This window comes from Lathamus discolor, chromosome 15 (genome assembly GCF_037157495.1).
Source record: "Lathamus discolor isolate bLatDis1 chromosome 15, bLatDis1.hap1, whole genome shotgun sequence".
NCBI classification, from domain to species: domain Eukaryota; kingdom Metazoa; phylum Chordata; class Aves; order Psittaciformes; family Psittacidae; genus Lathamus; species Lathamus discolor.
Genome location: NC_088898.1, coordinates 6,238,192 through 6,254,623, shown reverse-complemented (window position 1 = coordinate 6,254,623; position 16,432 = coordinate 6,238,192). Strand labels below are relative to the sequence as shown.

Here is a 16,432-nt window from a genome sequence, read left to right as displayed (position 1 = left end):
CGGCTGCGGCAAACGGGAGCCGTGAAGCGCTGGGGCTGAGCAGACGCAGTCACATTTACATGCGGTGCCATTGCTGATGCGCTGGCACCCGTCACCAGCGGCTGCGCGAGGGCTGCACGAACCCCGAGTGCAGCAAACCCCTCTCTCAGGCATCATTTCCTGTGCTGCCTTTGCTGCTCCTGGCTTCTGGAAGCAGCGAAGCTTTGCTGCCCTTCGGTTTAATCACCCCAAAGCTCCGACACGTGTCTGCTGCAGAACAGCACGTTTCCGGGTTGGTTTAGGGCTAAACGGTTCTTTCATCCCCACCAGAGCAATAGGACAAGCACCGCGCTGTGTTTTACCAGCGGCTGAAGGATGTGTTTATATGAGATCCTTTATGATCTGCTTGAAACAACTCCAGAGGCCAAGAAAGGCACGAGCCTGGTTTTGGAGGCAAACACAAAGTCTGGGGGATGGGGACAGGGATAGAAGAAGGTGAAAACAGGGAGGTGGGGGTGCAGGAAGGAAGCAAGCCCCTGTATCCCAGTGCCTGCACTTAAACCCAAGAGTCTTGCCCCTGCTCAGCCTCCTGGGAGGGAGCAAAACCCTGGCTACAGCCAGGCCCTGCTCCTGCCCCAGCTGGAAAGATGCATCCCCACAGCCCATCCTGTGTCCCATCCCCATCAGTGCAGCCATGCACCCAAGCCATCACCCACCACTGCAGACAACCAGCAGACTCTGCTGGAGCCAGAAAGGGGTGAGGTTCCACATCAGATCTCCCCCGAGAAAGGGAGATGGGGTGGAAGGAGATGAGTAAGGAACCACAAGCTCCACGCTGGCTTTTATTAAGCAAGATGGAGTTTCGACAGCAAACCCACACGTACAAAGAGCCCTTGGCTGTGTGGCTCTGTGCCCTCGCATCCCACAGCTCTGCGCTCTGCTGCTGGAGCCCTGTTTAATTAACCCAGACAGCAATCAGCTCCCTGATGCTGCACAAGCAGCCGCCGTTTCTGCACTCTCAGGATTCAGCTCCTTATTCCCAATCACATCATTTTGTTGGCCAGGGAAGGGACGATTCCTACTGCAAACCCAGCACAAGCACGTGGATTTCAGCATTTTTGATGGGGGGGGGGGGAATGGGGACAGACATGGCAGATCAGGATCAGCCCTTCAACAGCCAATCCAGCAGGGATAATATCCAAAGGGATTTCCCTGCCTGCTCCTGTGGGCATGCAATCACACACTGCCTGATCTCCAAGGCGTGAGGCACAGCAGGATACCAGTTAGACACCAGCAGAAGATGGGATATCCCTACTGCACACATCAAACCTGCCCCTGGGCTGCTCTGTAAATCACTGCTTTAGCTCCAGCCCAGGGCAGCCCCAAGCCTTTAAGCCTGGATCTTCCCAGGGAAAGTGGAAGAAGGGATTTACCTACAGAGCCCTGGAGCTGCAGAAGGACAAGGCATTGCTGCAGTGTGTTGTAAACCAGCTCTGCTCCATCCCCATGCCAACGTTCTGGAGCATCGGTACCTGAGCACTGCTGCCATGGGAACCAACCCAGCCTTGCCATGCATCCCTCCGCTGAGTCACCAACAGCAAAAAGAGGCAAGTTTTGTCACTTGGCCTCTTGGCAAGGGAAACCTCAGCCCTTGGGTCCCTGTGCCCGGAATCAGAGCCACGCTGTGCTCGCGGGCAGGAGGAGATGGAGCACGCAGGGACGGTGCTGTCTGCCAACGGGGATCCCCCATCCCCTCGCCGTACTTGAGCGCTCAGACGCGAACGGCCGGGGGAGGGAAGATGCCGATCTCTTCCCGCAGGGATTCCACAGGCTGCTCCCAGCGCTGCTCGTAGTACACGTTCAGGATGCAGCTGGCGTTGCGCCCGCTCCGGATCGCCCAGGGAACCAGCTCGGTGGCCAGGACCTGCAGCTTCCTGCAGCAAACGATACAGGAGGTGACAGCTCTGATTTCCATGTTTTGTGGTGGATTCCCTCCTCCGATTCCCCAGCGCAGGCAGATGCCAAACGCATGTGTCCCATGTACCCTCCTGCTTAACTCCCAGAGGAAGCTAAGGCACTGGGGAGGACATTGTGCCAGGGAGGTCACAGTCAGCAGCAAACCCAAGACCAGAACTCAGGTTCTGCAATCCCCAAACTGTGCTGGGCCACCAGGCAGGGAACGGCCATCAGTGCGGTGAGGGTCCTGAGGGCCCTGAATACCTGCCCAGCCAAGGGCAGCCAGGCCCGGCCATTGCCCCTCCCAGCACAAGAGATTCAGTGCTGGAAGCAGACGAAGCACCAGGCTCTGCCAGAGCCGTTCTCCCGCTGTCACTGGGCCGTGGGGCAGAGCAGTAGGTTCACAAGAGAATCCCTGACGGACTCCCCCCTGCAGACCCAGCGGTGTCCCCTCTGCATCCCCAGGGGACACCGGGAAGCATCACCCAGGCTGCCGCATCCCCACCGGTGAGCGCCTACCGTGCGCTGAGGCGGATGGGGCCGAACGCCGCTCCCAGCACACACATGGGCAGCCCCGTCTGGACGGCTTCGAACCACTTCACCACCACCTCGCCTGGGAGGGAGCAGAGAGGCCGTGAGCGGGCAGGGCACGGGGGCAAGGGCCAGCCGGGGCCATGGGGTCCTGCAGCACTGGCTGCACCAGCCGCCCCTTCCCGGGGGTGGCCACGCACCCGTACCCTCTGCCTCCATGGCGGGACTTGGGAATGCTTCCCAGATCTGCCCACGGCTTCATCCTGTGCCAGGATGAGCATTGCTGCGCATCACCCACCGAAGAGGGATGCTCAGGGCCCCCGCAGGATGCACCCCGCAGCCATAGAATCACAGAATCGACCAGGATGGAAAAGACCTTTAAGATCATCGAGTCCAACCTTTACCCCAGCACTGCCAAGGCCACCATTAACCCACGGCACTGAGGGCCTCATCGATGACCCATAGGCTTGGGAAACACCTCTGGGCTCCCTGCAGATCTTTAGCAATGCAGCAGCTGCATCCTGATCCCGCACACGACTCTCCCTGTCCCCCGGGACAGGACAGACCTTTCCAAACGCTGCCAGGGCTCGGGCACAGCCTCAGCAGGAGCCCTGACGTGCAGCGGCAAGGCTTGACTTGCAGCTTGCTATTGAGTCAGAGACAAAACGAGGGCAAAGGACACGGCGCGGTGCAGATCAGGACCAGCCCGGAACCCCCAGCTTCTGCCTTCACCCGCAGCTTGCGAAACGTGGTCCCCCCGCCCTGCGTCACCCGCCCTGCCAGGCAGCAAACACCCATCAACAGCACCTCGGGCTCGGGCTGAGCATCTCCCAGCGGGGAAAAGGTGACTTCTCACAGCCTCTCGGTCACCACAGAGCCAGTGGGGCACCGCACTGTGGGTCCGAACCTCCTCACACACCAAATGGGGCCGAGATTGAGGAGTCTGCCCAGCCCAGCCTGCCCCACTCCCAGCACCACCGTGGGGTTTGGCCCTGCAGCCCCTTGCTGCTCACCCAGCATGTTGGTCGGCATGCCCAGCAGGGTGTGCATCACGTCATGGACCTCTCGGTACCGCTGGATCACGTACGCCAGTTCTTCATCATCCACAAACTTGGGTGGCATCCGGGTGTCCGGAGAAACCTTCTGCAAATCCAAAGAGGTCCAATCCAGCCCCTTCCAAACCTCGAGGGTGGCTTGGTTTTGGCTGAGTTAATTTTCTAGCAGCAGGTACAGTGCTGTGGATCGGATTTAGGATGACAAGAACCCTGCTAACACCCTGATGGTTTAGTTGTTGCTACGTGGTGGTTACACTCAGTCAAGGACTTTTCAGCTTCTCTTGCTGCCCGGACAGCGAGGAGGCTGAGGAGGCACAAAGGACACAGCTGGGACAGCTGACCCCAGGGATATTCCACACCATATGGTGTCATGGTTGGAATATAAACTGGGTACTGAGCAGGCTGGGCATCGGTTGGTGGTGAGCAATTGTTTTTCATTTGCATCACTTGTTGGGTTTTATCTCTCTTGTTATCATCATCATCATCATCATCATCAGTGGTTCCCTCCATCAGCACAACTCCCAGTCCCCAGTGATGGGAGGAAGCATCATTTACACAGACAAAACCCAAGGACTGCTCCTTGGTGACAAATCCAGCACCATCCAACACCAGCATCCATCTCATCTCCCCAATCCCTCACTCCTGGAGGGTTCCCCACAGGTTCCTCCATTGCCCCAACCTCCCTCTAAAGCGAATGTGTGCTCCCAGGGACCAAGTGCAGCCCTCGGCACCCTCCGAACCCCACACTCACGTTGTCCTCCAAGAAGCGGACGTACTCCCGGCCCAGCGACCCAGCCGGCAGCCCCCGCAGCCGGGACATGTCCAGGGTGGAGAGACGGATGCGGGGACGCTCCCTGGAAGCAAAACACAGCTCAATGAACTCACATCCCGGTCCTGGAGCCCCTGGAAACCCCATTGCCTGCCTCTGCCCTTCCTCACATGGATCCTCGCTGCAGGGACAGTGCCATCCTTATCCCTGCTGCTGAGGCTGGCACACAAAGTGCTTAAAGGCTCTACCCGAAGCCTGGGCAATAAAAGAGCTTTCACCTTGCACCCCTGCAGCAACTCCGGTTGGGAGACACCGGTGTCCTCTGCACTGAAACCTCGCTGCTGGCCAGGCACAGCCCGCAGGGCCGCCAGCAGGGAGCAGAGCCCTTCGGTGTCCCCGCAAAGCAGCCGGGGCTTCAAAGGAGCAACACAGGGCAAGGAGCCCTCCCCAGCCCTTGGTCCCTTTGCTGTCCCCTCTCCCTGGGCAGTTCCTCTGCATCCCAGCCCCATCCTGGTGCTCCAGGTGCTTTGCTGGGTCAGTGCCCAGAGCCAGGACCAGGCTGCTCTGCACAAACACAGGGCAAAAGGCAGCTTTCCCCCAGCCCCTGCATCCCAACGGGACATCCCAAACGCTACACAAGCAACAGGCTTGATACAGGGGCAAGCAAACAAGCAGTAGGATTTTGGTTAACAAGAGGCCCATGAAGTCCCTCCTGCGCTCCACAAGTCCCTCTAGACATGGAAACAGAAGTGATCAAGTCTTAACAAGGCAGACGAGAAGTGGCCTCGTTTCACAGCCTGGGGAGATGCTGCAGGCACCAGGTAAAGCAAGCAGGGAGGTGTCTGAGGAGGAGGCAGACCAGTGGAGATGAAGTCTCCGATGCAGGGATGCAGCAGCAGGCACAGGGGAGAAACCCATGGATGTGGTGGGGTTTTATCGGTGCTCAGCATCCACGGAATCCTCCCCTGCGCCTGCTGCTGCATCTCCTTGTGCCGGCACCTGCCAGTTGCAGCAGCGAAGCAGAACAGACAGCCCGAAACAGGGCTGGGACCAGCGGCGGCTGCTGCTGCTCTCCCCCTCCGAGTGCCACAGGGCTCTTGTGATGGAGTAAAACAAACAACCTGAGGCTCAGAGCTGCCACACTCCTGTGCTCTCCCTTCACAGGGCCCAAGGAACGTGTTGGGCCTCGTGTCTCCCTCCCCACCTCAACCCACAGGGCCAGGGAGGGATGCGAGGGACGCACTGGAGGATGCGGTAGCCTTCGGGGTGATGCCTCATCTTGTCGCGCAGGCTGGGCAGGGCCAGGCAGCCCGTGGTCTCCCCCAGCACTGCCACCATGTCTGAAAGAGAGAGCAGAGAGTGGCCCAAGAGCTGGTTTCACAACAGCCCCTTGCCCCCGGCTGGCAGGGGAGCAACGGGGCAATGAACGCCCCGGCCGGGAGCAGGCTGCGGCCAAGCAGGGAGCCACAAACCGCGGATCTTCAGCCTCAGGGTGGCTCTGCCATGGAGCCACCCGCACGGAGCGATGCAGGAGCAGGCGTGAGGCCGGGGCGGGGGGGACCGAGGGGGAATGAGACGGGGCTGGGTGGCACCGCAGGGAGTCAGGGGGTGCTGGGGTCCCTCAGCCCCTCTCTTCCACAGCTCTGTGCTTGCTGCCTTAGCGAATGCCTCACCCAGCGGCAGCAGGAGCACAGAAACACGCAGGAGACCGGGGAGGGATTCGCTGGACGTTACCAAGGGCGCTGGGCGGAAGGAGCGCGCTGGCTGCGCTTACCGTGTCTGTAGGGGTCATACAGAGCCATGGCGGCCGAGCCGGCCGCCAGCAGCGCTTTCTGCAGCGGGCTGGTGGGGATGTGCCCGGGGTACAGCCGGTAGCACCCCCCATCCTCCTCCTCCTCCTCCTCCTCCTCCCCGTGTCCTTGCCGTGCCCGCGGCTCGCTGTGGCTCCGACCGGCGCTGCCTGCGGGGAGCGGGGCTGAGGAACCGGCCCGGGGCGGGCGCTGAGCGCCCGGACACCCTCGGGGCTGCCCGCGGGGAACGGGACCGGGGCGGGGGGGGGGCACTTGCCTGGGGCACCGGAACCCGCCCGCAGCAGCGGGGCCCCCGCCTTCGCCCTCCGCAGCAGCAGCGGCAGCAGCGGCAGCATCGCCCCCGCCGGCCCCGGAAGCTCCCGTCGGTGCTGCGCGACCGGGACGGGGCGGGGCGGGCAGCGCGCAATGGCGGCGGGCGCCGTGCCCGCGGGGCTCTTCGCCGTGTACAAACCGGCGGGGGTGGCGTGGGGCCGCGTCCGGGACGCGGTGGAGACGCGGCTGCTGAGCGGTGCGGGCGGCGGGGACCGGCGGCGGGACCCCCCCCCCCATCCCGGTTACCGGCTGCGCATCACCGAGCCCTTCTCTTGCAGAGCTGAACGCGGGGCCCGGCCGCCCCCCGCCGCAGCGCGTCCGCTTCCTGCCGGCCCCGGGCCGCGACGGCGCCATCGAGCTGGTGCCCACCATGGTGCCGGTGCTGGCCGAGCACCCCCTCGGTAAGCGGGGCCTCGGCCCCGGGGCGGGGGGAGCCGGTCCGTGGCGGGCTCTAACGCGGTGTCCGTTGCAGTGCGAGGCCCGCGGTTCAGGCGGCTGAAGGTGGGAGCCGGGCACCGGCTGGACGTGAAGGCGTCGGGGGTGTTCGGTGGGTCCCGTCCCGGAGCATTGGAGGTGATGGGGGTGCATGCGGGGAGGAGGCGGCGGGCGCTCGGCCACGGCTCTGCGGTACCCCCGGCCCCAAGCCGCTGTGCTGAAACACGGAAGGAAGGATCCCCCAAGACCCCAGCAACGGCAGGAGATGGGGGCGACCCCTTCCCCCTGCACATGGGGCTCTGCTGGGGGGGCACCGAGCTCCTGCCACTTAACCCCACCTGAAACGGCCTCACTGAGTGTTTGTGCTGAAGGTGGAAAGTGCTGGGGAAGGGAAGAGCCCTGGTCACAGCCTTGCAGCTTTCATGACAGGCGGTAACGGGGGGGCCGATTGCACGGCTCAGATGGGGCTTCTGAGGAGATGTGGCCCTGACCAGGGCAGGCAGAAGAGTGTGAGCCTGACAGCGCGGTCTGAATGCTCATCAGTAACTTCCCGTGTGGCTGAACAATGGGTTCGCACCTCCTGTGTTTCAGTTCTTGGCATCGGCCACGGGAACAAGCTGCTCACTGACCTGTACAACTGCCACCTGAGCAGGGTAAGTGTTGGCTCTCAGCAGCCTCGGAATATCCAAGTGCAATCACATTTGATTCCTGCCCCAGGGCCCAACTGGGCCTTTGGACCTTCTGCTTCGAGTCTCAGACCCATCAGTGCTTTTGAGAGCTTTTCAGGGTCCAGAACTTCATCCTAAACGTGAGCAGAGGATGCTGCTGTAGCCCGCACCTCCTCACAGCAGCGTGGCACAGTATTGCTGCTCAATAACTTGGAGTGTTTCTGTGATCACTTGCGCTCTTTGCCTTCCTTCAAGGCTTACACCGTCGGTGGGCTCTTCGGCAAAGCCACTGATGACTTCTCGGACACAGGGAAGCTGGTGGAGAAGACGACATTTGGTAAGGAACTGAACTGATGTGGTACCAAAATCCGAGCACCAAAGAGCGTGCTTTCCGCAGAGCATTTAACCAGGTGAATTACAGTGCTAAAGGGTTACCTGCTTTCTGGGCATTACATTTACATGCAGCCCACATGCAGGGTGAGGTGTTAGTCTGCCTGTTTGTAAATACAGCCACACCACCAAGCCAGGACGAGTCCGGAGCACGGTGATTGCTGCGTGGGACTTGGTGCTCTCCATAAATCACACTCAGAGATAGGGGTTAGAGGCTGTCGAGTGAAACTCTTCAACACCTGATAAGAAAAACTGGAGCCAAGGTCTTGAAATCAGTTAAAGAAAATGATTCCTGCCTCTGTGGTCAAGCGCTGCTGCTCTGTGCATCCCCGCGGTGCAGCCAGAAGTGACCCTGCTAAAGCCACCTCTGGCAGTTCCCATCAGCCTGGTTTGCTGCCTGCAGGAGGAGCAGCCATGCCCTGACGGCACGTTCCATCATAGAATCATAGAATAGTTAGGCTTGGAAAGGACCTCAAGATCATCCAGTTCCAACCCCCCTGCCATGGGCAGGGACACCTCACACTAAACCATCCCACACAAGGATTCATCCAACCTGGCCTTGAACACCGCCAGGGATGGAGCATTCACAACCCCCCTGGGCAACCCATTCCAGTGCCTCAGCACCCTAACAGGAAAGAATTTCCTCCTTATATCCAATCTAAACTTCCCCTGTTTCAGTTTTAACCCGTTACCCCTTGTCCTGTCACTACAGTCCCTGACGAAGAGTCCCTCCCCAGCATCCCTATAGGCCCCCTTCAGATACTGCAAGGCTGCTGTGAGGTCCCCACGCAGCTTCTCTTCTCCAGGCTGAACAGCCCCAGCTTTCTCAGCCTGTCTTCATACGGGAGGTGCCCCAGTCCCCTGATCATCCTCGTGGCCTCCTCTGGGCTTGTTCCAGCAGTTCCATGTCCTTTTTACTGGCTCTTCCCAGTGTCTGGGGGGATAATTGAGATTCCTTTCTCCCTTTCTGTTTGCAGATCATATCACAAGGGAGAAGCTGGAACGGATTCTCGCTGTCATTCAAGGAACGAATCATAAGGCCCTGCTGATGTAGGTATCCAGTGGGGAAATGCAGCCGACCTCATCCAACTGCCATTTGCTGGTCCTTAAAACAAATGGGATGATCTTGTTTGCCATAATCGAAGCCTTTAAAGGTTGGAGTGCTAGACAGGAACAGAGCAAAGAGTACACAGTGCTCTGTCCTGTGGTGAGAGGTCACAGTTAAGTGTCCCTGTCGTATCCTGAGTATCCAGCTATTTTGGGACCCATTAGCTGCATCAATGGGCACACAAATGTCTTGTAGACTTGACCGCCCAGTACCTCCCTCTCAGGCTGTGCTGCACTGACACTACAGACACCATTAGGATGTGTGCAAAACCTCAACACACAGATGTAAGAATAAAACCTGCAGCTCTGCTTTAGTGGGGTGGGGATATTTTTGAGTCCCATCAAATAGAAGTGCTCAGTGTCAGTGCTGCTCCCTTTTTGTCTCATTGCAGGCATTCTAACATTGACATGAAAACACAAGAGGCCTACGAGCTGGCTGTCAGAGGCTTGATTCGCCCCATGGGGAAAAGCCCTCCCATAATCACAGCAGTCCGATGCGTCCAGTTTGCACCTCCAGAATTCCAGCTAGGTAGGTACCAAATATGTGTAATGGGGAAGCCTCGGTATGTGTTATAGCAAATAAGTCAGTAAAACTTGAGTTTCTTACGCCTGAAACAAAATTCTTCCTTATCCCAGTGGTTCAGTGCAATGCATTAGTGTTGGCTTGGTTTGGCTTCTAAAGCAGGGTTTGCTTTGCTGCAGCCAGTCTCCTCCTCACACATTGGCTTATTAAAAAGGTACCTTATGCCCATTGAAATACCTCAGTTTCCACATTACTCCTGTATCCATGGGTTTGTTTCTAAAACGTTCACTTTGGAGGGGGGGAAGGTTAGGACACTGTGAAGTATTCCAGAAAATCACAGTCCCCCTGTGCTGTATCTTAAAGAGCCAAACCAGTTCTTCAGCACAACTGTGAGTGATGTCTGCGTTAACAGGCAAGGTCTGAGTTTGCCAACACTTTGCTGCTCCTGAAGGAACCTCTCTGTCCCTCTAGAAATCCACTGCTTGCATGAGACCCAGCAGTACCTCCGGAAGATGGTTCACGAGATTGGTCTGGAGCTGAAGTCGTCTGCGGTGTGCACACAAGTGCGCAGGACACGCGATGGTGTCTTCACGCTGGACGATGCTCTCCTGAGGAGCCAGTGGAACCTGCAGAATGTGCGCACTGCAATCTGGAGCTGTCAGTTCAAGGTGCAAGCAGAGATAGAGAGAACGTTGGGCCATCGGGATGGCAGTGACCTTCCTCGGCTGGGCGTGGAGACGGCCCACGCTGCAGACAGCTGAGTGCCTGCGACGCAGGGAACGGCCACGAGCAATCTCTGGAGCACAGTAACGCAGCTGCACGCTGACAGGGTGATGGACAGCGGTGGGAAGGAGGTTAATTGCAGTTCACTTCCACCCTTTTCCTTGAGATGACTTGAAGCAGGGAGCAGTTTTCCAGTGACAGGCTGTGGTGTTTTCTTAAAGCCTTGCAAACAGTTCATTAACAGGAGTGAGCTGTGCCAAGATTCCTGGTGACTTCGGGAACATGAGGTTGCTGACGGGTATCAAACCCCATCCCCAAATTGTTTAGCAGCAGGAAGTAGCGCCTTGGAAGCTGCAGTCACTTGATTGCACGGGTTGGTCTGTTCTCGGCAGCGAGCAGCAGAGCTTACCCACTTTGTTTTCCCTCTGTTGTCCTAAAGCATTCTCTTTCTATTAGCCCTGCTTTCAGACATTGAAGAGCTCAAAAGCAGACTAAGAGAGGGATGTGCTGGAGGAAACGCAGCTTACACAAAGCAATGCAAGGAAACAGTTGTATCCAGAGTAGGTGGGATGGGAAAGTGCCTTGTAATGGGGATTGATGTGTAAGATACACAAGAAATAAAACTGAAAGTGCCCTAAATGGAAGGATAAAGGGGAAGAGGCTGGTTCTTGGCTCTACTCGTCCATGAGTACACTGACTCATTAAAAAAGAGGATGCTTTCCCCCCTCCCCAGGGAACCAAGGGTGTTCAGAGGTCTCTGGCACCCTGCTCCGCAGCAGCTCCATGCAGACAGCATGTACTGCTCTTCAGTGGAGCTCTGCAAGCTCTGTAATACCACTTGTTCCCTGTTAGCTCATTACAGCTGGGTCTGACTTAGCAGGAATACTTTCTAAATTCAAGTTAAAACTGAAGTTACAATTCATACTGCACTCAATACACTCAGTATTCTTCCAGCTGACAATTAGCGAGTACGGAGATGTATTTATAGAAAGCAGAAGATGATTTGTTCTAGTCCTCTCCTGCACTTGGACAAAGCCCAGCATTATTCCATCCTCCAGATGAGAGTCGCTAAGGTACGAGAGGTAACTTTGGGAGGAGCAGTAAGGGGAGTCCCGATGAAGTACCTGTGTGCGCAGTCCTGTCCTGGAGCACCCCAGGAATCATTAACTTAGACCCTCAATCTTTCCGCTCCGGGTTTCCCTGCTCTGCACAGAGCAGCAGCGCACTGTAGGTGCCACCACGTGGCACAGGACCATGGGACTCCCCAAGGGCAGCTTGCTCTTAGCTCACTGGTTCTGTTAGCATTCATCATCTATGGATGAGCTGGGATCAGGGCACCTTCCACGGAGAACTGCCTTGTGCTAAGTGAAGCTTAAACCCATCACTGCAGAAGTGTGAGCTCTGGAGCCAGGCACTTGTACAGCTACAGCTGCAAGTCTTAATCATAGAACCATAGAATAGTTCAGGTTGGAAAGGACCTTAAGATCATCCAGTTCCAACCCCCTGCCATGGGCAGGGACACCTCACACTAAACCATCCCACCCAAGACTTCATCCAACCTGGCCTTGAACACCGCCAGGGATGGAGCAGTCACAACCTCCCTGGGCAACCCATTCCAGTGCCTCACCACCCTAACAGTAAAGAATTTCTTCCTTATCCAATCTAAACTTCCCCTGTTTAGTTTTTAACCCGTTACCCCTTGTCCTGTCACTACAGTCCCTGACGAAGCGTCCTTCCCCAGCCTCCCTATAGCCCCCTTCAGATACTGGAAGGCTGCTGTGAGGTCCCCACGCAGCCTTCTCTTCTCCAGGCTGAACAGCCCCAAATTCTTGTGCTCCTATAAGGAGGGGAAGAAAACATGGACTTCTCAGTCCTTAAATACCCTTCAGCCGCTTTGGTAATGGAGAATATTTCATCTCCCATGGCTTACACCTAACACTAACAGAAGGAATTTGTGTACACACACCCCATTGCAAGAAAACCCCACTTCCCGCTGGGTGTGCCATTGCCAGACCAATATTTGGGTTGGAACACTCCAGGCTTAACTGGTTCTTCTGCACACAAAATACCAGCCCGAACAGCAGTGGGCATTTTGAGAACAAAGAGAGCATTCCCAGTCCTGGCTGCCTTGTGACATTATTCCTCCCCTTAAAACTACTCCTAAAACACTTAGCAAAGGAGGGGTTATGGTGGGGAGGAGATACCTGTACCCGTGAGAGTGTTCTTACATAGCCACAGTAAAAACCCTCCAGAGAAGCACAGCTGGACTGACTGGAATACATCCCAGGAGACACAGGCTTTGTCCACTCTCTGCTTTAGACCCCTCCCCACAGCTTTTGTGGCAAAACAAGATACTTGTCAGTGATGCTTCTGTGCCTGGTCCAGAACCAAGAGCACAGAGACAATTATCTGTTCTCAGCAGCAGCCTTGTGACTGTTTTCTGGTTTCCAAGCACAGAATTGATGGCAGATTTGTTTGATTTAAATGTGGAAATAAGGAGCAGAGACTGCAGCAAGAGAGCAGGGGGGACACTTACTGGTTAGAAAGTCTTTGAAAGTAGAAATGGGCAGAAGGACATCAAGCTTGAGTGAGAAAGGGACACCAGCTCTGCAGTCAGCAGGCTGCTCCATCACTTGGAACTGCCCAAAGCAGCCAAATATAGGCTGTGCAGTCACCGTCAACCCTAAACCTGACATTGAAACACTCCTGCTCTCCAGGTACATTCTCTGTTTAGGGCACCTCTCATTTCCACAGTAATGCTGCATTGAGAAGAGACTAAAGGTAATTCTGCACCTACCCATTGCTGGGTAGTGTTGCCACGCTGGCTCCATTAAGAGTCCTCAGAAAACACTTGAATAATGGATGTTATAGACATCCACTGTCTCAGAATACAGTTGAAGGACTTGTTCCCAGTTCATGCAATGGTTTATAGGCTTTTACAGTGAATTACTGAGGAATGTGATAGCTGCTTTATTCAGACAGTTCAACACAACTTGACATTTTGCCATTTGCTACAGAAATGATACAGAACCTCTAGATACCAGAGTAAATAATACAGAACACCCAGAGTTACCCAGATTGGATCATAAACCAAACCACATCAGAATTCTTCCTACTTCTGAGAGCTTTTTCTTGTCTTTCAAAGCAACTATTACATTGCACATATGTGGCCTCACTTCCTCTATACATCCAGTAACCAAATAGCTGCCGTATGCAGTAGAGAAGCAAAGACTCCATGGGAATAGTCTTAACATCAACCACCTGGAATTACAACCTTCCCCATAAAGGAATACTGTTAATCAGGTAGTAGACAAGTTATCCAAAGCCCTACATCCCTTTCCCACAAGCAGGAAACACCTGATAGATTCAACAACTTTCATGTCCAAAGCTTCTTGGAAAGCAGGCTGTGAACCCATGCTCTGTTGCAACTCTACACACATACTTCCAAGGCCACCTTACGTCCGTTCTAAACCAATACAACAAAGCATAAGAGCTCAGTAACGGTCATTTCTGCAGGACGTGTCAGTCTTGAGGTTCAATACTAGTCACTAAGCTCCAGATCATACTCAGGGTAGAGCTGCTTTGTAGTAACCCCTCGGATAACAGCTAGAAAAGAAAGAAACACCGTTGCTTTCATTAGCAGAGATCAGATCAGTCAGAAAAGTTATGTTTGCATCCCAGTAGCCCCTGTCCCACAGAGCCTCCCACAGCAAAGAACCCAGCAGCTTCTCTCTGTCTGTATGAAAACACCATGAAGTTCTTCAACAGCTTTCCCCTTCCTCACCCAGTTTGCCCAGCAGCATCTGCCCAGCATCTTTAATATCGTTATACTCGTGGAGCAGAGAGATGTGCTTCTCCAGTTCCTCCAGGCTGTAGCCTCTGTAAGGATAAAACCACAAAGATCAAAACAACACAGAGGGATTCCTGCTGCTGCACAGCGAGTGCAGCCACGACTGACCCAGCACAGCGAGGGGGTTTGAGGTGGTCAAGCCTGGCACCCCGAAAGCAGAGCCTGAAGGCAGCAAGTTCAGGTGGGGCAAGCTGTAAATGAGCAGATCCTCAATTTGAGGGGTTTGGGCCACATCAAGACTTAGCAGAATAAATCCACCCAAAAATCAAGCAGAAACAGGAATAGGCAGTGGTGAACCCAAGCTGTGCTTGTCTCTAACCTATAGCTAGGGAAAGGAATGAAGATCTGTTTAACCTTAAGGATAAAACAGCTTTTGGAACAACCTCTGTTCTACCATTCCCATTCTGTGCTCTACCTGTTATCTTTGGAAATATCACTCCTTTGCCTCCAATACCCCAGAGGCTCCCTCCTCTCTTTCAAACCAAGCAGCAATTTTATCTCAAGCCAGTTGCTAATAAGCAGCTGCCACAGCGCGTCATCAGAAACCACAATAACACGGTTGCACTACCCTGTAATGCAGCACCCATCAGGCCAAAGCGTTCTACAGGCCACTTGCTTGCCTGGCAAACACCTCAGCTTCTTGATACGAAGGCTTAACCCGCTCGCCTCAGGCACAAAATAAGTGGACTCTTGATCAAGATGGAACAGGAAAGGGAACAGTTTTATCTGGGATAAATCCGGCAGGTCACGCAATTCATCGTCTCCATCTTAATTCCCACAGGAACAAGCTTTCCCAGGGTTGTGTCATCCTCATGGTTAAAATGATCCATTCCCATATCCACATGAATTACCTCAGCGAGATCTGGGGTAAAGTTAAAACCCTCTTACGCAAGCTCCCGGTCAAACTTGCTTTGCTTCACCAAATACAGCAGAAAGAATTCCCTCCTGTCTATAACAGGCCCCATAAATCAAACCCACACCACTGCCAGCACTGTAGAGCACCACGATAAAGCCAGGCTCACAGGAGGTCAGCTCTTGGCTGTCACCCCCGCATCAGGTTGTGTTTCAAAACAAAGGAGGCATCAGAGCGAACACGGAGCTTGCCAAGGACATACTCAGACAATAATTGTGCAATTTCCTGGTCCAGAGCAAGGTCTTTCTGCTTCAGCTCTTCAATTTCATACCGGAGGGATTCGTTGTTATCTCTGTTAGGTTGGCAGGACCTTGGAGATGGGATCTGTGGAGAACAGAGGACATTTAGCACTAACTCGGCCCTGGATAAGATGCTGGGTGCTGGGTGCAGGGCACTAATCAGAGAATACTTGATGTGTCACTGGATAAAAGTTAAAAAGGGATAAAACACCTCCTGGGCAGGGAGTGGAGAGAAACTGGTGAAATGTTTACTTGTTTGGCAATATTAGCCTGCTCCACGTGGAATTCATGGAATCCCAGCCTGGTTTGGGTTGGAAGGGACCTCAAAGCTCCTCCAGCTCCAACCCCTGCCACGGGCAGGGACCCCTTCCACCGAAGCAGCTTGCACCCAGCCCCTGTGTCCAACCTGGCCTTGAGCACTGCCAGGGATGGGGCAGCCACAGCTTCTCTGGGCACCCTGTGCCAGCGCCTCAGCACCCTCACAGGGAAGAGCTTCTGCCTAAGAGCTCAGCTCAGTCTCCCCTCGGGCAGGTTCAAGCCATTCCCCTTGGCCTGTCCCTACAGGCCCTTGTCCCAAGCCCCTCTCCAGGTTCCCTGCAGCCCCTTCAGGCACTGGAGCTGCTCTCAGGTCTCCCCTTCAGGCGCTTTCCCTTCTCCAGGCTGCCCCAGCCCGGCTCTCTCAGCCCACCCGGTCAGGGCCCACCCCCGGCGCGGGCGGGGACTCACCGGTGACTTGAAGCCGGCAGCGCTGCTCCGCCGGCCGCCACCGGAGGCCCTGGCAAAGCAGAGGGGACGCGCGTCAGAGGCCGGGCACCGGCGCAGCGAGGGGCAGCGAGGGGCAGGGTTGGCGGGGAGCGGCTCCTACCTCCTCAGCGGGGCCCGCGGCGGCGGGGCCGGGCTGCGGCCTGCGCTCTGTGAAACCCGCTCGGCCACGGCTGCCGCCTCCCGCCGCACCGGCGCCGTGTGCCGCAGGGCATGCTGGGAGTTGTAGTCCCGCTGCGGCCGTGGGGCATGCTGGGAGCTGTAGTCCCCCCCTCTGCCGCGGGACACGTCGGGAATTGTAGTCCCACCGTCCCTACGGGGAGCCGTAGTCTCGCCGCTGCCGCGGGGCATCTTGGGAGTTGTAGTCCCGGTCCCCCCCGACACGGCCTGGCCGTGGTTCCTGCCCTCG

General features: G+C 56.0%; 2 protein-coding genes across 3 annotated transcripts; one reads left to right on the top strand and one right to left on the bottom strand.

Annotated features, from left to right (window-relative positions):
• Window positions 1-808: 808 nt before the first annotated feature.
• COQ4 (coenzyme Q4) lies at window positions 809-6,771 on the bottom strand. The gene is made up of 7 exons (XM_065695473.1): window positions 6,354-6,771; window positions 6,065-6,246; window positions 5,534-5,630; window positions 4,273-4,375; window positions 3,480-3,609; window positions 2,455-2,548; window positions 809-1,913 (listed from the first exon to the last, which is right to left on the bottom strand). The coding sequence occupies exons 1-7, from the start codon at window positions 6,434-6,436 to the stop codon at window positions 1,751-1,753; spliced, it is 852 nt and encodes a 283-aa protein (XP_065551545.1). The 5' UTR covers window positions 6,437-6,771; the 3' UTR covers window positions 809-1,750.
• On the top strand, window positions 5,698-10,916 carry TRUB2 (TruB pseudouridine synthase family member 2). Of its 2 annotated transcripts, none has more exons than XM_065695470.1 (8): window positions 5,698-5,827; window positions 6,692-6,814; window positions 6,886-6,960; window positions 7,440-7,501; window positions 7,772-7,853; window positions 8,884-8,956; window positions 9,406-9,542; window positions 10,008-10,916. In XM_065695470.1, exons 1-8 carry the CDS (start codon window positions 5,713-5,715, stop codon window positions 10,295-10,297), a joined length of 957 nt encoding a protein of 318 aa, XP_065551542.1. In that variant the 5' UTR covers window positions 5,698-5,712; the 3' UTR covers window positions 10,298-10,916. The 2 variants fall into 2 exon arrangements, with proteins under 2 accessions (XP_065551542.1, XP_065551543.1); XM_065695471.1 differs by lacking the exon at window positions 5,698-5,827 and adding an exon at window positions 6,470-6,609.
• The last annotated feature ends 5,516 nt before the right edge of the window (window positions 10,917-16,432 follow it).